General features: G+C 25.6%; 1 protein-coding gene across 3 annotated transcripts in view; it reads left to right on the plus strand.

The window, feature by feature from the left end:
• Positions 1-22,353, plus strand: part of LOC113548370 (allatostatin-A receptor-like) — a 173,233-nt gene that overhangs the window by 7,764 nt on the left and 143,116 nt on the right. For all 3 annotated transcript variants that reach the window (XR_003404882.1, XM_026949220.1, XM_026949221.1), the window contains exon 2: positions 7,107-7,646. Coding sequence is in view for 2 of the 3 variants with exons in the window: in XM_026949220.1 (XP_026805021.1) it covers positions 7,107-7,646 (540 nt within the window). In the remaining variant the exon portion in view is untranslated. The remainder of the gene's footprint in view (positions 1-7,106; positions 7,647-22,353) is intronic.

A 22,353-nucleotide genomic window follows, 5' to 3' on the forward strand; every position in this document is an offset into this window, starting at 1 on the left:
TTTATTGGATACACCACGCTACATTATAATAATATGCACATAGGTACTAATCTGCTTGCAAGGTTATGGAATTAAAATATATATATGAATGCATTGCGAAAATCTCATTTAGCTTCTTATTTACAACATTCTTTAGCATATCACAAGTTCTAATTTAAAATAGGAGTTAGTTTGTTATTTTGTGCTAAGAGGGAACAGTCGAAGGCTGAGTTGAATAAGCGTTAGTGATAATAACCTGATGGCTGATTAATTTAATTAAACTAACAATAATAATTATTTATATAGAGTTTATGGGTTTTACAATGTATTGTAATATTCTAAATACTTAATATAAAAGCCTACATATAATTATACAGATAACAATTTTGGTGCATTGTATCTTTACAATTATACAATTTAATAAAACAGTATTTTAACTCTGTAACAAGAGTTAGGTATTTACTTTTAAGTATTGCTATCGATATATTATTTAAAACTGCTGTTTATTATTATTAAATTACATAATTAATGATAAATTAAATCTACACATATATGATAACAATATTTATAAATTACCTAATATAATTTAAATTAAAAATATTACAATATAATAAAAATATATAATGCATACATTATAGTATAATATAAATTAAAATAATATTAATATTAATTTACATGTAGTAATTTGTTTTCACAGCTATAAAACAATACAATTTATTTTAAAATTCTTATTATTTAATACATAGATATATAATAAAATAGTAATTTAAAAAATATATAGATATATGTTATAAAATGAAGATTAACATTTTACAAAGTCATAATATCAACTATGAATTTCATCGCACAATGTTATTACTATTATTATTTTTTTAATTCATTTTCTGTAAAGCTCTAATTATTTTAAATTCATTTTTATTAGCAGAATTCATTCATGTGTAAAAATCTGTCTGCATAGTTAATAAATTTTTAATGAAAATCGTAATATTGAGTTGTATCGAAAATTCACATAAAAAGAATCACGGTAATTTATTTTTATCTGTAATTTTGCTTCTCTGTTTAATTCCAATTCTGGATGAAAATTTTGCATCATTTTTATTTTATGTCTGTAAGAAAATTAAGGATTTTTAATTATATACCATTTCTAATAGTTTATCAAACAAACGATTTAGTGACAATATTTATACATAAATACGTAGCTGATATTTGTAAAAAAAATATAGTAAATGTTAATTGTAAACAAATTCAGTCTTACATGATTTTTTAATGTATTTTTTATCCTTCTTTTGTGAATTTTAATTTGGTATATTATTTAGAACTAATTTTATTTTCACAAATAATACATTTTATTCTTTGAATTTACATTAAAATCATTTTAATATTCATATTTTAATATTTAAATATTTTTTAAAACTATTTGCGTGACCAGTCATGAGGTCCATAGAACTAAACATAAGAATTTATATAAATTGATTGATGCGTAATGATTAAATATGACGTTGCAGATTATAAATTTATATTATTATCGTAAATTTAATAGTAAATATGATTTTCATTTAATATTTTACAATATGAAACTAAATATTAATTCAACTTTTAATGGTAGATTCTTCAAAATATTTTTCTATAATTATGTATAATAAACTTTATTTTTTTTTAACTTTTAATAATAAATTCTGTATGATATTATATTGAGAATGAATGAAAAACATTCTTGAAAATTAATATATTAACATTTTTATTAAGTTTATTCAGCCATCTAAATATGTAGATACTGGTATTTTTTATTTTATTTTTTTTACATACTCGAATGTAGGCATAAATACTTTCTTTGATACAAACAAATGAAATATTATTGAAATTATGTTTGTTTTGTGATTTAGCGTTAATAATAATTATTATCAATGTTGAAGAATTATAAAATAAATGAATACTTTATAATATAATCATTTTTGTATATTAGGTAGTTATTATTCATATAATCTGATACTTTATACGAATATAATAATAAGATTAAAAAATTTAAATTAAATTCATTTTTAAGTATTTTTGTAGTTTATTGCGGTTGAATCAAACATATTTTGAATTTATCATGTGTAATTTGACAACATTGGCTTTTTGCTTAATTAAAATAAAATATTATTTAATTATAATTGTGTTTATGTTCAATATTAATTATAAATTTAATGTAGCTTCGTGTTAGCAGAATTTTATGGTTTTTTTTATAATATATTATACTCGTATTTTATAGATATGTCGTATGTGGTATGTATATAATACATAATATTATGTTATATATACATGTATGACATATGTGTTTGTTGTTGTATACTTCTATTTAACACAATTATAAGTTATAACAATACAGATAGTCATAATATTATGTATAATTTTTAAAAGTTTTAATTTTGAAAAAATAACCTACACTGGAAATACGCTTCTATAAACTTTAATATTCATATTCAAATTCTTAAGACATTTATAATCAAATAGATACTAAAGGTATGATTTTATATTATTTTATTCATATAACATGATTTATGGTTTATTTTAATTATTTTAAATTTAAAGTTTGTAATAAGGTAATTGAATTTCTTTTGTTTTTATTTTATAATTATTTATTTTGATAAACCTAACCCAAGCTTGAATATGTGATTGCTCGTTTTATCTGTGAATGTTTAAGAAAGGTTATTTTTCTCTTGACATTATATTATTAACATATATTAGAAATAAATTACAAATGATAGATATGCACAGAAAATAACAAATCAACTGGCATAACCATCATTTATGATGAAATTAAAATAAAAAATAAAATAAATACATTCATCACGCTATAAAATATGTAAGCTGAAAGAAATTAAATGTAACATAGAAAATACTGATGAATTAATTGTACTATGAATATAAATAAAAGACAATATATCTGCAATACAAAAAACGCGATTACTTAAATATATTATATAAACTCAGAGGATATAATTAAGAAGTACTTAAAAACATACATATAATAATATGTAATAATTATTATATTCATAATCGGTATTATAAATGTACAAATTTAAAAAAAATAAAGGATGTAAATAGCTAGCTTCTACTAAGCTAATAACCATGACCATTGAAAATGACTTAAGAGAATTTTGTAGTATTAATTATGTAATGATATGGTTTGCGGTATTCAATTGTGTTTTGTTTAGCAGGTAATGGGTTAGTATCTTCAAATTTGTGTTAATTAAATTACAGTTGACATTTGTGAGCGATTAGTAACTTTAATTAACATTATATTCACTAACATACTGTTGTATGTTTCTATCTCTCTTCTCTCTCTCTCTCTCTCTCTCTCTATTATCACAAATTTAATTATTATAATAAGAAAATACAGAAGGTATTTGTTTATAATTTACGATAAATTGATATTTTTGTACCGAAAAAAATAATTCATTTAGTAAATAATATAATGTCTAGAATGGTTATGTTTTAGTGGTCCAGATACTTGGATACTAAAACATTTTATAAAATTTATAATTAATTTTAAAATAATTCTATAAAATATACAGTGTCTTAAAAAAAAAAAAAAAACTTTAAATACAGCTTCAATACATATTATTATAGTGTCATTAGTACACGGGTGTGTAATAGAAATAAGTAAATAAGTAAAAAGGAATACGAAGTAAAAAAAAGAGAGTGATGTGAGTCCATCAATAAAAATGAAAAATGTAGGTTGATTTGTGAGGTAAATGAACTATCATAAATAAATTATGGAACAACTTACTTATGTGTAGATATAGTGTTGTTTATATTTATTTTATGGATACCGCGGGGTAGCATGCAACATGTGGTAACCGGTAAACGATATACACGAAATATTATGCAGTACCGATAATGTCCTGTAGTGCGTCACCAACCAATGACGTAAGACAGAACTGGGCCTCCCTCGAAAAAAAAAATAATAAAAATTTGGTCCTAAAATTTTTGTTAGGTAAACCAGAAACTAAGTGTAAGGCATACCTGGCTTGTTATGTTACTTTAAAAACACAAAATTAATATGTTTTAAATTTTTTCTTAGTTAGAATCATATGTTCGATAAAAGATAATAATATAATACAATTATTTAATTAATTTAAATTAATGATATTGAAATTATCAACATAAAAGATACTTAATATTTAATTTTTTTTTTAAATCATATAGCACTATGTCGCCAATTATTGTCGTATGATTATTTTCTGAATGCGGAAGGTGTATACTCAATTATAAACTATAGCTACATTTACTGTACAACGTAGACTGAAGTATAAATTATAATAATTGTTATAACCATAGATGAAAACAAATTTAATTCTAAATAAAAGTTAATCTTATAATTTATGTATGTATTTTATTTGAGTCTAATTCTAGAGTTTTTTACATGGTATTTTTGATGAAATTTTATAAAGGCTTACAATTATAAAATAGTTGATTGTATTTATAAAAAATGCAGTTATTTAATTTTCAGTGAAACATGATTGCGTACGATTTTTATCTGCAACTTTGAAGCACTTTGATTTGAACTAATACGTAATCATTTGACGTAAATATAAAAGTTAATTGTTTAACGTACACAATCGTGTGGTTACTCTTAATTTTAATATTATACTAGTATATATTTAAAAAATTATAAAATGTATTATGATTTCGGTATAATATAACATACTATATTTTAATAGTATATTATATAATTATACTCGTATATATAGATAATATATATTTAATAACCACCGATCTCAACATCTCTATTGTTATTAAACCTGGTCTACACGACTAGAATAGTAAAACTCGATATTTCTATAACAGTTGAATATAGGCAAGAATGGAAAAAAAATAACATTATAATTTATTTATTTTAGTATCTATGTAAGTAAGATTTTTAAATTAAATGTGTGATATATTTATTTTGAACGTTTCTGTACACGTACTTAATAAATTCATAGGTTTCACTAATATGTGTTGTTTTACACGTTTAAGTGCCACTTAATCAAATTTATCAAACACTGTGTATGAAAGTTTATTTCTTGGTAATTTTTAATTTTCGGAATTTTAGCAGGTAATTATAAACATTTAAAACAGGAGTTTAGATGTTATATAAAAAAAATAATAATTAAATAAAAAAGTCATAGTGTGTCAATAAGTTATTAACTCAAGATATACGTTTTTAAGTGCTTAACATAGATATTTGAATAATAAGGCTTACATCAACAACTGTGAGATCGAATGTCATCTTAATATTGATAATATTTTCTGTATATAATCTGTGTGAGGATTTTATGCTTGATAAGTATGAATTAGGTACACTTGGAAAGTATATAAATGTGTGTGATTCGTTATCTCATATTGTCATACCTATAGGGCTATTAAATTTTACATATTATTTTTTTTTTGTTTCAACATAATGTTATATGGATGAAATATTGTGTATACTTCAATTGTTATGGAATGATGTACTTGGGGTTTGATCAAATAAAACTCTATAAATATGTAGTTATGTGTACGTGTATCGTACCTATATCCCGAGATGATGTATTCTTTCTTTCTGTAGGTGTATTAATGCCTCTATACAGAATAAACGTATATAATAACATGATAAATGTAACAAATATAATATTCCTAAGTTGTGGATATTTTGAGAACTATGTCCGTCTTTGCATTAATTCCATGGAAGCTTACGTTGCTGGTAAAACGAAGAAAAACACGTATATTTTGTAAAAGATAAAAATAAAATGCTATTTTGATCTTAGCTCTAGTCTTACACTCCCAGACTCCCTACATTATAAAGATAAATATTTTTCCTTTGTCTAGCACATTGGAATATTTATATAAAAAAAAACAAACTGGCACCTCGAGGTGGACTTTATTCGTTCACGGCCGGTTCCGGTTCAGGCCATGGTCGGGTCGTCTTAGGGGTAGATGGACCGCTATAATCCTCCAGATGAATCTCATAAGTCGTCTAACCACAGCCGGAAGGGTAAAAAAGAACTAATATAACGCAAACGCGAGCGCGTATGTGTAGGTACGGAATTATATTTAAAATTTTTTAAACGATGTGTTGTCTGGAATAATATTAAAAAATAAAAATAATAATACCTCTTTAACTGTTGAATTAACAACGATTTGAATACAATAATAACAATAACTCATAAAAAAATATATATATTTATCTTGGTATTTATAATATATATATATAAACGAAAAAATAGCTCGTATTGGTAAATAGTTGCGCACATGTGTAGCTTTTATTACATTTGAATCCGACACAGTTACGAACACCAAAAAACGGTCAATATTTGGTTAAGGCATTTGCTCACACTTCTTTACTGTTGATTTTTTTTTATGTGCCGATTTAAAAACGACGTACAATAAAAATAATGTTATGTATTTGAATGTTTTCAAAGACTTCACTGCCTTTCCGATAAATAAAATTACTTAAACCGACATGTCCAGAGTCGTAATAATATGTGTTACTTTCAATTCAAATATCTATTTTCTTATATAAAATATAAATATCAATAAATTTATCTTGGAAATCATATCTACTCTTCCCTTAACATCACACACTCACGCATCCACAAATATGATTATATATTTTATAGTGATAGACATCATAATCATATCCAGAACAATACAGAAATCATTAGGCCAGAGAATGTTTACAATAGCACTTTTACGCGTACTCGACACGATAAAAATACTAACTCCGGCGATGTCGCTTTAAGGCTGATAATTTGTTTTATATAGACGGAATTTTACTAAAGAACTTGATAATTATTTTGGCACGCCGATGGCCGCGAGTATATTATGACGTTTGTAACATTTTAGACGTTTACGGCGACATTTGTACACATTACAATTACATATACGTATATTACACGTCTGCTAAACGTTGAAAGCATTTTGATATCTTCCTGATATTTCGCATAATAGGAGTGTCGACCCCAGTACGACAGTACATGGCCCGGCGTGGTGTGATTTAACGTTTTTATTCGTACGCGACATCACATAACATACAGTTATAAGTTATAATATAATATTATTATCATCGCGTGTCGTGCACACGTACATAATTTATTATTGTTGTTGTTGTTCCGGTGCAGGTGGAGCGCATCGTTTCACTGGCCGTGCCCATACTGTTCGGCATCATCGTGGTGGTCGGGCTTCTGGGCAACCTGCTGGTAGTGATCGTGGTGATGGCCAACCAGCAGATGCGGAGCACCACCAACCTGCTGATCATCAACCTGGCGCTGGCCGACCTGCTGTTTATCGTGTTCTGCGTGCCGTTCACCGCCGTCGATTACATGCTGCCGTACTGGCCGTTCGGCGACGTCTGGTGCAAAATGGTGCAGTACCTGATCGTGGTGACCGCGTACGCGAGCGTCTACACGCTGGTGCTCATGTCGCTCGATCGGTTCCTGGCCGTCGTCCACCCGATCGCCTCCATATACGTGCGCACAGAGCGCAACGCGTCCTCCGCCATACTCGTCACGTGGGTGCTGATCGTGCTGCTCGCGCTACCGGTACTCGCCAGACACGGCGAGGTCACGTACACGTTCTCTAGCGCCGAGCACACGGCGTGCATATTCCTGGACCGCGACCAGAAGACCCGACCGGACGGTTACAACAAGCCGGCGTACCAGGTAAGCGCGCGCGTAACGGATATCGTCCTACTTGCGTTCACGCCATGGCAGCGTGGTTATACGTATAATGTTCAAACGGTAACACGATAATAATATATTATTGTAAAACGTCGTACGACGGTTATCTCGTTCTAACGACGACTTGACGTAATGGCGTGTGCCGGTTAAAGCGCATAGTCGACGTGATGTGATAATATAATAACACGCGTACCCCCCCCCCCCCAAATCGTATACTCGCACGATTCGATTCGGTGACCGCCCTGAAGTATTTAAATAAACTACCGTGGCATTGTTTAAACACACATACAGCCACTGAGTTATAATCGATATGGTCATTGAAATATTCTATATTATAATTTTGGTTTAGGTATAGGTATATTTAACCTGTCTGTAAAATCCCCGATCGACCTTGTTGTTACCTTTCAATGAGCGATCTACTATTTCCTACAGTAAAGTTCTATTATGTGATGTTTTTTCCGATCATAACTTTCGTTTTGCGCAGTGTCATCTGAAACGGCCGTAAGCCAGTGTCTTGAACATTCTTCATTCGATTTTAATACGTCCTTCAGTGGATAGATATCCTCGGCGATAAAAATTATTCCTAGTTATGTCCCGATAGGATAAGTCAAAAACTTTGGATCTCTTTGAAACGTCACTTAAAGCCAGTCTTCGTAAAGTGTATTTCAAATGGTCGGGCTGAGAACAGAGCACTGCGGGACGTCGCTCGATACTTCATCGTAAAGTCATCCCATTAATCTGCATACTAATACAGCAGCGATAGGTAGTAAGTTGTTAATTATAGGTGATTGCATAAGTTGTAGAGAATCTAATTTTCTCGTAGATACTGAATATACAATTGTTTTTTGCATATTTTAAATGTTCATACATTATGGTATTATATACATTTTATTAGTATAGGTATATTTTACGTTTTTAAAATAAATTTAAAACAACTTTTAATGTTGTAATAAAAAGTAATTTTTATTTTAAACAAACAAATCGTGAAATACAAAATGATAATTCAAGATTTATAAATATGAGCACGCAAGTAGATGCTTTAAGTAGTTAAATAAGTTTTAAATATAATATTATTATCTATTTCAATAAAAAATACTGGAATTTATTTATCAACTTATAATCAAAGTTCAATAATTAATATTAATTAAACAATGAACTAGCATATACAGAAATTATTACAATAAAACATTTTCATATTAATATGACAAATATTGTAACAGTACATCACTCACTAAGACAGTCCTTATCGAGACTACACAATATCAGCCAATCAGAACACGCCCTACAGGAAATTACAGTAGTCAGAGCCGTTTTACAAAATATAAGTTCTTCTAACTACACTAACAACCTGACAAATACGGCCATGGATAGGGGAGGTCAGGACAAATATAATGAAACCCCCCATGGCTGTAACCAAAAAACCCAGCAAACAGCACGCAGATCCGTACCGACGAGAAACACAAACATCACGGCGGCACACACGATAGTTTACTAGTCGGTACGGCGCACGGGTTATATACCGGTCGATTTCCGACCACATACTACAGTCTTCAATCAACACAGTTTCTTCCACTAGAATGTATTTTCAATCAGTACGAAGAAAAAAATAAAAGAGGGAAAACCGAAGTGACACGACGACCAGCCGCAGTCCGAAAGTAACATCGAACGAACGTTCCTCGTACGGACCGTGAGCAACCCATGCGGGCATTGCCACGCTCTTTCCGTACGGGACGACACCGAAATCGGCGATCCAGACAACAAGAAAACCAGACAGTCCGCGTTCTTCACACGGACCACGAACAACATAGTATACGGGTAGTTTCCCCCAATTCACCCACGGCCGCTTTTGAGAGCTTGCCTTCCCGGGTCAGATTCACGATAGCAGTAGCTTCATAGCTAGACACTACCCGTGGTTGGCTGCGTACCCTTATCTGTACATCCTCCATGTATATGACCCTAAAGTGCCGATAGGGCGGAGCTTCCAGCTCGTCGTGACCATACGCCGTATCCGGCAGCCCGCTTACAAGCCTGGCTGCCGCGTTAGCGTATCAGCCCCACACGTCTATACATACTTGTATAAATTTATATGAAAATAAATAGAAAAAGTGATACCATTAACCAGAGCGTTGTCATTCACTTTTAACGAAACAAGCCAGAAGGCTATTGTTTCAATATGTAACTTTGCGTGAAATATTTTAATTGTTTTTTTATTTATTTATTTCAAGCGTTCGAGCCCAACATACAAAACTATTATTGTTATAATAATCAACACAATAGTATTCTGTTGCTAAATTTTGGTTATTTTATTCAACTTCCGATTCTATATTCCAAATTAAAACCAATGTATTTTTAGTTTTTATGTATTTATTGTTATAGGTTTACATTAAATCATTGCGCTGTGTTTTTAGAAAGTTTTTTTCTACTTTGATTATAATTTACTTTAGTATTCGAAAATCAAGTTCCAAGTTACGTTCATTTCAAATCTTATAAACACAATTTAAACACATGGTAGCATAATACAATATCCTATGATACCTATTAACTGAGTAATATTTGCGTGTGCATGTCTGTTAATTTTTTCTCAAAAACGGTCGCATGTACTGCCAGAGTTGTCGTGCCTCAGTGGTCGAGTAATTTGGACACTACAGAATATAATTTTTGTCAATTACCTATTTGTAATGCATTTTTTGTATAATTTAGCAAATAATTTTTGTATAATATGAAGACGTAAATAATAGGTAAACTTAGTAATAATAAAAACCAAATAATGTATAAACAAAAAAGCAATTAGTTTAGCCGACTTAAGCGTAATTTAATTTGTTTTCTATGGAAAAATATAATGCAAAATCAAAATCATATTTACTTAAACTATTTAATTCAGCCATAATAATATTATTTAATATTTTGTAATTTTTTTTTTTTTTTGTTTTAAAGACATTATGTTATAATATATTACGCATCTTATAAGCTTTATAATAATTATTTAAGAGCATAAATAACCGTGAAAAACTACCTGCTACTGGTTTACAATTTGTTTTTATCTAATGTACCTAATTTAATATGTGTAAATAGTTCTTATTATTTTATATAATAAAAATCTCAAAAAATTTCGCTTTCTTTTTTATTGTCATTACGTTTAATATTTTGTTATATTTTTTTTGAAAATCGACAATGTTGAGAATAATTATAAGCCTGAACACGTTCGTAATAAAATCTTAGCAATTTATGGATAAACTTGACTTTGTTCAAACATGGTAATTTATCATTACACCTAACCTTAAAGGTATCGACTTGAGTGACACACGAAGCTTCTGTGTATCACTATTTTACTGTCTGTGAAGGGTATACTTTAATAAATGCATAACATATTACCTTTATATTATTTGATTTTGGCATGACCAATTGAACTGGAAACTCATATAGTAAAATAGTAAATTGCATCAAAGCATTAAAAACAAATTTATATTAGAAATATTATAAAGATATTTATTTAACTTCAACGGCGCGTATGATAATCGATCATCCCGCACTTAAAGACTTGAGAACTATATTTACGGCGATGCAATGCAATTAAAACAAACTTAGGCAAATGTCGACTAAATACGGTATCTTTAAATTTCCTCTATTTACGTTCCTCCGAATTGTTGAACATGTGCCATTATTATATATTGGTTTTAAAAATTATATAATATTCTAATATTCGCATAATAATTTCCAAAAATACATATATAACTATACAATATACATATATGTACCTACATAAATAACTGGCAATTAAATTAATTAACGTTATTTATTTGACGGTTACTGTGTAACTCGTTTGGGTATATTCATACAAACAAATAAAATGCGTGACATAAATTTTTTACAATAGTTGAAATAAGTAATAAATCATTTGTATACACATATTTTAGTCTTATTGAAAATAAATTAAAATTCCATGCATCACCTATATTGGTAAAATAGAATTAACACATATTTATTTTTAGTATTTAATATTTTATTGCCACTGTCATATTATGTAACTACGCACATAGTTATAATGTAGGATACGTTAAGCTGTCATTATTATTATTGGAAAGTAATTTAAAAATCAATGAGAAAATATTATATTTATACAAAATAATATTTTTGTCAATCATATTATATAATATTTTATGTGAATGCCTATCGACTTTGTCGTGACCCTATTTTTTATTATTATTTCTTAGATTAAATTGTTTTTTTTTAATGTCCAAGTGAAAACCCAATTTTTATTATTTCTACTAAAATTAAACTTATAAATCCAGTGTTCAATACATTAAAATATCATAGGTATTCAATGCACTTTAAAGTATTTATAAACATAAAATTAATTTCAATGTTTATCTAATAATATTTATTTTAAAAATTATAAAAAGGTAAATCAACAATATTCTTATTTATTTTTTCCGGTATTATTTTAATATATGTATGTAATCTAAGTCCACGTTTCTTTAAAATTCTATGGTATTTCTTTTTTTTTTACGATTTTGATGAGCTTCAGAAATATTTTGTAATCAAATAATATAAACTTTTACAAATCGGCATTACTTAAAAGTTAAAAGTAGGAAGAACGATAATAAATAATATAATAGTTTTAATTTATACAGAATAAACAATATGTTTTATGCATTTAAAAAATATTAAGAAATACAATCAATTAATGAATATTTATAGGTACTCATATTCATATTAAATTCATTAAACCAAAAACAAACTTACCTAGTTAACATCGTTTTCTTTTGATATTAATTTTGAATTGTATTTAAATTCAATTTGAGCATTAAAAACCTATAACTTAATACATTTTATTATTTTTATAATCAAATATAATAATCTGTAATATTTTTGCTAATTATACGATTAAAAAATTGAATCTAAATATCTATTAACTTTGAAAATTTAGATTTAATATGCATAATGTATACTAAAAAGTAGGTATATTTATATATAACACCACCTAATCTAAAATTGTAAATAAAACTAATATAAAAAATTTAATGCATTAGATAAACATACTATATACTTATATCAATGTACATTTTTATAAATGGGTTTTAATTATAGTAATAATTTTTATTTATGGTTCTTAGATACCTAACATTATTGTCTTGCAGCCCTGCAAAAGCAAGTGCTCTGTTATTTTTTTTTACATATTTGAGAAACAATTAAAAGACCTAATTCATTAAAAAAAAAAAAAAACTATTCCATTGAGAGTTCAGTTTAGTGACATATTACAACGAAAATGTTCCATAAACGACCTCGTAAAAGTATGCTGCATGTATAAGATGTTCAATTTCCAATTCATAGTCAGTTCTGCATGCAAATTCTGAACCATACAATGTAATATAAATACGTATAATTTCGTGTCATGTAAGCCCAATACGTTATTCCTTGCTTCTTCGGAATACAACATAGACCAGATTAGGTACAATATGTCGAGTTTTAAATTTAAATGCGTTTGTATTCAAAAATAACATTTGGTTAAAAAGAAGGCTACATTTTATACTACGAAAAAAAGACCCGTAGGAATTTAAATGTCGCTGCACAACACAGTGAAAAAAATAATAATATAATCATGCCGTGAAATATTAAGACTATTGTTTAATTATATTTTTAATTCTAATTTTTCTTCTGTTCTTGTGTAAGTGTTTAATACATATTTATATCTAATTTTACCTAAGAACATATAAATGTACCACTATAGTGGGCTATAAAAAAAATAAATAAAATTTGTTCTAACCTATTAAATCTAAGAAATATTGTATCTAAGAAAATAGAAAAATAGTATCTTTTTCACTATTTAGAATTATTTATAAATACTCACATATGAAATGTTATTTTGATTGCAACCTAATTTTGATTATTATTATTTTTTTTATTGTCTTCTTTACTTGTAACACAATTTAATATCAGTAAATCTTTATTCTTTATCCTCCCTCCCCCAACAACAAAAGCAAAATCTAATATTTTTATTAATTAATAATTTATGAGAGCAATTATTTTTTAATTTTATCTAGACGTCAAAATTCAGTGCAAAATAGTGACCAAAATATAAGTGTTATAGATTTAAAGTTTATACAGAGAACGTAGACTAATTTATAAGCTTATGAATCAAACTTCTGTACTTACTCAATTAAAACTTTTTTTTTAAGTTTATAGGTCATTAAATACTTGTTTTAAATAAATATTATATATTTTATTTAATAATTTACTTATCATTTTTTTAAACACCTACATATAATATAAATGGTATTTCTTAAGAAGATTCGTTTTAGTTTTAACTAAATATAATTTGTATCAAATCCATATTTAAAAGCTTAGAAAATGTCAATATTTTCAAATAATACAGTGTTATTATTATAATGGATTTTTTATTCTTTTTTTCGTTTCAATATTTTTTGATAGAGCTTTAACAATAATATAAATCATAATTATATTTAATATTTAATTATTTTATCATTATTACCAAGTTTGGTAGTTACCTTATTATATTTAGGTTATTATTATAACACATTAAATTGCTGTAACACCGAAGAAGTACTAAAAATAAGTTTTTGATAAAAATCTAATGTTTTAAAATTATGAATAGAGTAGTTAATAGATTCATGTTGCAGTAATTACAAAATACTATTCTACCCATGCATTATTATTTATTTATTAATGTGAATATTCATTGGTTGAGTGCATATTAATTAATGAAGATGCTGCGGAATTAGTTATATTATTATTATTATTATTATTATTATTCAAATAAACCGTGATAATTGTTTTCAAATTTAAATTATTTAGAGTCTATACTTGTTAAAAATATATGCTATTATAAGGGTAAGTTAAATACCCTCCATCTCTCTGATTCACTAAGGCAATTAGAGAGTGTGTTTCCATATTATATATTACTTTGGAATTTGGATATATCACTCTGTAATAAATCATTACAATTAGGCATTTACCTAACAAAATGAAAACTATTTTACGCCCAACCTGAATCGTATAAATAAAATTCACGAAAGGTAAAAAATGATCACCTAATCTTAAAAATAGTTTTTGTAATATCGGAGTATTGTTTTCTTTACATGTAATATTGTAAACCTATATTATATCTTCTATAGATTATCATAGTATTAGTATATTATTTTATTTATGATCGATTTATGTGATTAAGGAGTTACATTATTTCTATATTAAAAGTTACAATGTAAAATGTTTGTATATTTTTGTGTATATAAAAACATTTTATTCTTATTTTTCCTATACGTACGAATATGTTGTATCTAAAATTTGTAATCGGTCAATAGTTTTTGAGTAAATGTCTTGTAATCACAAATATATTATGTTACTAATGTAATAATATTATTTATTGTGTACTAAAGTGATTTAATAGTATGGTAAATGTAATAATAATATGATCCTAAATGACAACTACAATTTATTTATTAGTAGTATTTTGTTACAAATTTTAAAAGTATACATATATTATGCAATCTTTGATTTTAATAATTTATCTTTAAATTGTATTGTCATCTTTTCTAATTTTATTATTTAATTTCATATACAGTATTGGAAATAATTGTTTCTTATATTTGATTTATTATAATAGACTTTTAACTAGGACTACATCAATTGATTTAATTATTTTAAATTCTGAGCTTTGCAATTAATTTTAAAATTGAACATACTATACAGTTGTACTTTATGGAACTTTAAAGAGGTAATTTTCGAATTATCTGTTACTATAAAAACACACTGAAATGTATTGATCATTTTTAATTGAATTATAATGACAATGGATGGGTTAACTAAGTTCCTTTCTGAAAAATGTTTTCAATGTGGTGATTATATATCATCAATGTTACTCTGTGCATGACACATAGCAATTAAATACTCATCTAATTAAATATTTTGGATACAGTTGAGTATAAATCATAAAATATATGATTTAATAGTATTATAGGTTACAAACTAATGATGAACACTGAGGCAGAAATGACTAGAGTAAACAAATTTTAGTGCTGGTGGTTGTGGTTGTAGAAGGGGTGAGTGGTTTGTTGAGCTTTTGATGACCACAAAATATAATTTTAACATTCAATACAAAAAACCATTAATAATTGTGCTTGAAATACATTTAGTTATCAGTTAGAAGTTTGTTTAAACACAAATTCCACTGAATGATGGGGTGGGTGGATTGGCGTCTATGAGTCTTGCATCATTAAATACAATTCTCATAATCATCTATATACAGAAGAAAATTGTTTAATATAATTTATAACTATCCAATGTCCATCATTGGTAAGCAATTGTAAATATTATTTAAAATTCAACAACCGTTATATACCTAACTATACTGTCAATTAATTCGTGCATTTTATTTAATTTGCTATCACTTATAATGTTAAAGAGCATATATTAATATTACTTAAATGAAAATTAAATAATATTACAATTTAGTATAAAATATCAATATAGTATAGGTATATAATTTTAAGTTTGTTTAAGGTATTCTGGTGTAAAATCAAAGATAATTTATTTTATCTAATAAACACATTGCGCTCTTCATTGCATTTTTTTAAATTTGAACTTCTTATATGTCTAAAAAACCAAAGTATTTTCAATAAATTATTAATTAGAAAATGTTAAATGATAAAGATTAACTACTTTATTCGTGACAATTACAATTCGGAACATTCTTAATATAACCTTAATATAACGATATACGATAATTCTAGAAGTTATAATTATATTGTAATACAATAAACTATAAATATAACTAATGATTTATTTTATCAATGAAACGAATTATGTATCATGTATCTATTTTAATGTAAGTTTTTTTAATTGTATGCGTATGATAAATAAATATAATAAAATAAGCAATTTTCCAAAAACGATATAATATGATTTATACATTAATTGTACATTTATGTTTGAGATTTTAATACTACTAATATTAATAATTAATGACAACAATCGACAAAAATATTACTTTAATATTTAGCACCATAAAAAGTTTTGGTTGACATAATTTCACTTTGAATAAACACTACAAAAGTTAATGCATCAAATCATATCAATATTTAATGGAAAACCATTTATACAGGAAGGTGAATATACTGGGATATTGCCACTTGGGATGATCTATTCAGGTATTAAGTTACCTTGAAGGTCACGCTAATATATGGTCCAAAATGTTTTTATCCGAGGCAGAGCTTTAAATATGATCGTGGTAGTGTATACTGGTGACCTATTGTGTTTGGTTGAATACAATGATGTATTATTAATTTAACAGCTATTTTACAAACTGTAGTAAGTAACATAGCACTATAAAACGAATTTTAGACTTTTTCACATCGATATTTCTATTGGTAATTTCTTTAGAATTTACTATAACGTCTCTTTTTGTCTCTGTTAGACCACCTGTCCATGTACACATTAAGTAATAAAAACGCGCTCTTGGGATTTCAAACTTTAGTATTGTGATTCGATTGTTGGAAATAGAGTTAAATAGGAAAATGATTATAACATTAGAAAAATTATTATCTAGCCTTCTATTGGCATAGTTAAGAATATATATAATATAAATATCCAAATTAAAACTATATAATTCTAACATTTTAATTATACCATATTATATTTGTATGATATTTAAATAATGGAATGTCTTAAAAATAGCGTACTGAACAGTGGGGTTTCCCTCCTCCACAGCATCACAAAAAAACATATAAAATGATTTATATTATTGAATATTAAATTTAGTATAGATAGTAATTATTTATGCTAAAAGATAACTAATTTAATCAACTTTAATCAAAAAAAAATCAACTGATGACAATGGTAATATAACTTTAAAATTGATTATAACTCATAAGTCATAACCATATTATATTTTAAAACACGACTCCGCCAATTACTATCGTTGTATACGGATAACATAGATGTTATCGTAGTCATCTACTTTGAATTATGTGGTATCGTGGTTTTACGTTAACATATAAAATATATATAATATACAAACAATCGTTTGTCGATTAGTGTGCTTTGACAATGACTGTAGTTTGTATAATAACATAATCAATGTGTCCAAAGTGAATATTCCATTTCATTTTATTTTTAACTTTCGTTCTGCATTTATGCGTTTTGTATACTTAATACGTACTTATTATTTTAACTAATATAATTAACTAATTTCGTAATTATGAACATAAATTCGTAAGTGATAAAAAGATATAATTTTAAATATTGTTTAAATGTAAAAAAAAATCATTCAAAGGTGTGGATGAACCAATAATTCAAATTAATTTATACCTGTTGAAAACAATAAAGAAGAAAGCCCGATGATTAGATGAACTAAATTTAAATGATAATTTTAATTATTTTAAACAAATGCAAATTATGTGAAATTAGTTAAATGTATCTATGTTGAAAGTTATGTGGCATCCAAATAAATCTCATGAATTTTTAACCAATAAAAATCGAAATTTAAAAATCCAACATTTTCTCGATGAGATTGGCCAGTATATTCAAAAACAATAAATAAAACTTTTTGTAAATATTCTATATTTTTTCATCTGCACTATGGTGATTCCACTTAAATTCTTTGTCAAATTTTTTTTTTTTTTGAAATGGAAAGAAGTTATAGTCATTTTTTCTATCATAAAGTTACAGAAAACTATGAAATGTCTGTTTTTATGCAGAGAGTAAATTTGGTATTTTTGTAAAAAAAAACAAATTCCAATTAATACGCAACTAATATCTTTTTTTTTAACTATAAATACAATATTATAATTCATAAACATTGTCCATAGGTAATTATATTATTTAATATTTATCTTTAAGGGCACAAAAATTCTAGAGTACTTAATTTTAAAAAACCGATTTAAAAAGTTGGAAATTACCATGCCTTATTCTGATAGAGAGTTCAAAATAGGATACAAATTAAAAAAATATATATTTGTCTATATCATTACTTAATTCACAATTTACCTATTAGTCTTAAAATTCAAAATGAAATTAAAATATAACTATAATAGATAATTCATTTATTTTAAAGATAAATTTTTAACTCATATATTTTACTTAATATAATAAGAGAATCTCACTTAAATTAATTAGCAATAATAAATACCCATCGTGGTTTTTATATATCAATTATCTCTTTGTTTAGTAAACTATCATAAATTCATAAGCATTAAAAAAATTAATATTAAGTCATAAGTTATTGTTGGTACATACAATAATATACATTTTTAGAAGGTTTAATTGTATTGTATATTTTAAAATTAAGTTTTTGTTTGGAATTGTATTACAATAAAAATAATATAAACAATAGTTGTTGTCAAATTTATGGTACACCCCTTCCGATAAACACTCACCCATTAACGAACTCTTCATATATCATACATTATGTTCTACAACTGATTATAATTTATTAACTCATTTCATTCTAGACATCAAATATACCTATAGCATTTTTCTTTGTAATAAATAATAACAATGTGTAAAATAGCCATCTTCAATAAATGGTCATACTTTTACATGTGTTTCAATATTATATCGTTAAACTACTCTCATGCTAGTTAATTTACTTCGTGGGAATTTCGTACCCTATTGTTTTACATTAGTTATCCATTACCCTTACTGACCTTACTGACAAAAACAGCAGTTACCACTTACAGCGCACTAATTACTCCTATATTATAGCAAAATACAAATAAAAATAATAAAAATATGTGTGCTCAAAAATTTAAGCGCGTAATTTTCTTAATTGTTATTTAATTTTATCAAGGGAAATATAAATAAAACAATTTGATTGTAGTTCATTGGTAAGATATAATAATTTAAAATTTTATTTTTTTGTAAATTAAAGCATTGTTGGGGGGATGGTGTTAATTTTATCTAATACAATGGATAAAACAATATACACATTAAAGGAAACATTTTTATTATACTGTTTCAATACAGTTAAAAAAATATTATTGTTAATAACTACTTCCCAAATATTTTTTCAACGTAAAACACTTTGAACTATTTAGATAAAATGGTTACACGTGTCTAAAATATGACTGTTATATTTTATGTTAACTATATACATACATTTATAATTTATAATATATTTTAGCTTATTAAATACCATTAAATATACATGATGATTAGGACTCATAATTTGATTGTTTATAAAATTAAAAATTTTTTACTTTAAAATTTAGTTATTCAAATGTGAATACAATTAAAAACAGTGCTCAATTTATTGTCCATGTATTTATATTCTGCAAACAAATTAACTGTTTAACACTAAACATAATGTACTCGTAATTTAAAATTATAATAATATTTTAAATCCGAAGAATTTCTTATTGTTGGTTTATTAAGATCTTTTATCTGTAACCATAAAGTAAAGTAAATTAAATCTTAAAAATGTTATACAATTATTGTATTACGTATAGTTGTATGATTATAATCGGATAATCGGTTGTAACATTCAACTAAGAAAAATATGTATAGTTTTAAAATAAATATATCACTATTTTCGCTGTGAGAAATTTTTATTTTAAATAATCCCATAAAAAAGAGAATTTGTACATTTTTTACAACTGCAGTCTATAATAGTCACACAATATAATGTGTGTGTGTAGTGTCTTCTTTATTTAGTTACTACTCTATTTTTAGCTTTCCTTTTTAGATTATGTTCGCTCAGGAAGAGATATTGGTTTTCGAATAGCGCGTGTTTTAGATTTAAACTGAAGCAAGAGACATAATTCTATTGATTTTATACAATAATGTTTTTATTTTTATTATTATATTTTTTGTGAACACATTATCTTATAGAAAGAGTGCTCAAAACGTTTCAAGTAGTACCTTTAAGGATTTGGAAATTGAACAGAAATTGAACAAAGATATCTTCATTTTTTTTTTTTTTTAGATAAGGCGGTTTTTGAGATAACCGTGAAAAAGCTATGATGAAATTTAAGCCTTATATATTGAATATTCAAAAATTAATTATTTTCATAAATTGTAATATTTTTTTCATTTTGATTTAAGTAGGTATTTATTGTTATAATCAATTTCAAAGGCATCTTGGGTGAATATCTTCATTTATAGCAGTGACCATAATTTATTAAAATAATATTAATATACATTTTATATCTGCGTTTTATTCATATTACTAATTTAAATAGTTTTAGTGAGTTCTTTAAAATAGAAATTGATTTTTCTATAATATTCATTAATTTGTTAACGTTAGGTTCTATCCTAAGTACTAAATATTAAGCTAATCTTTATTATTAAAATCGTAATTGATAAATAATCATAGTAATATCTGGACATCTGGACTAATATAGAAACGGAATGTTTCGTCAAGTTAATGATAAATTTATATAAAAAAAGGAATATATATATTTTAATTTACCTCACGTATTATTTTTAAATACAGAATAGGGTGTGTTATTTTGATATTTTTAATTTAACAATTATGTCAAAGCATTTAAAACATGATTCCTAATCAAACTCAATGTAATGCTTTTTTTTTTAGATGTTTATATTAAATTTTATTGAGTGTTTAAATATATTTATGTTTTATTCATTGAGGCCTGATTTAACAGTAACGTTTAACGTAAATTATAAATCGATAGTCTAGCATAATATTATAATAAGCAGTATTGATCAAAATGTATACCACGCACTGGTTTTATTATAGACTACATACTGGTATATTCCATGGGAGCGTGGGTAGTGAATGTAATAGAATTGAGCTAGTGTTATGATTACAATTTGCAACTACTATGAAATATTGATTTTTCAAAATGATACAAGAGACAATTTGTTATAACATATACTTTGAAAATATGTAGCAGAAACAATTTGAAGACGCGTTCAACAAACTTGAACGATTTATTAAAATAATTGAAAATAAAAATTTAATTTATTTATACTTTGAAAAATATTGGAAACAATTATTTTTTTTATTAGATTCTGTAGTAACTTATTTTTGTTATTTTTATTTATTTATTTATAACTTAAAAGCAAGTCCTTTACGTATAAGATATTTAATAATATCGCTTATAATAATATTATAATACAATATACATAGTTCCCGGGTGTTTTGATTCTAATCAAAGCCAATATGTATTATGATAAACTTCTTTTTTTAATAATCATTTAATTATTTTTTTTTCGTGAAAGCGACTTTAAAATTGTATAATGGTCTAATGTTTTGATTAAATATTGTGTCTACTTAATAAAAAAAAAAGTAATAAATATTAAACAATTAATAATTTCAGAAATTTCTTTACAGACAAATTGCTCAGGTAATATAATTTTAACAAAAATAATGTTATTTATTTTATACCTTAAATATGTGATATTTTTTTTTAAATTTGTAAAATTAATACAAAAAACCGAAATTTTCTTCTTTTGTTTAAAAAATATAAAAACATACATTTAAATAATTTTTTAGTACCCATGTATTTAAAATTTGAATTGAATGTTTAATGACTTTTATCTTTAAGTATAGGTACATACCTATAAGAATACCTTTAGGGTATATATTATATATATAATATACTTAATACTTATAACTTATAAGCATAATATTATATAATACAATCTATGTAAATACAATTTATTTAGGGTAACGTGAATGTATTTTTATTAAATTAATTGTACATAATTTAAA

Source organism: Rhopalosiphum maidis, chromosome 4 (assembly GCF_003676215.2).
Source record: "Rhopalosiphum maidis isolate BTI-1 chromosome 4, ASM367621v3, whole genome shotgun sequence".
Taxonomy (NCBI): Eukaryota; Metazoa; Arthropoda; class Insecta; order Hemiptera; family Aphididae; genus Rhopalosiphum; species Rhopalosiphum maidis.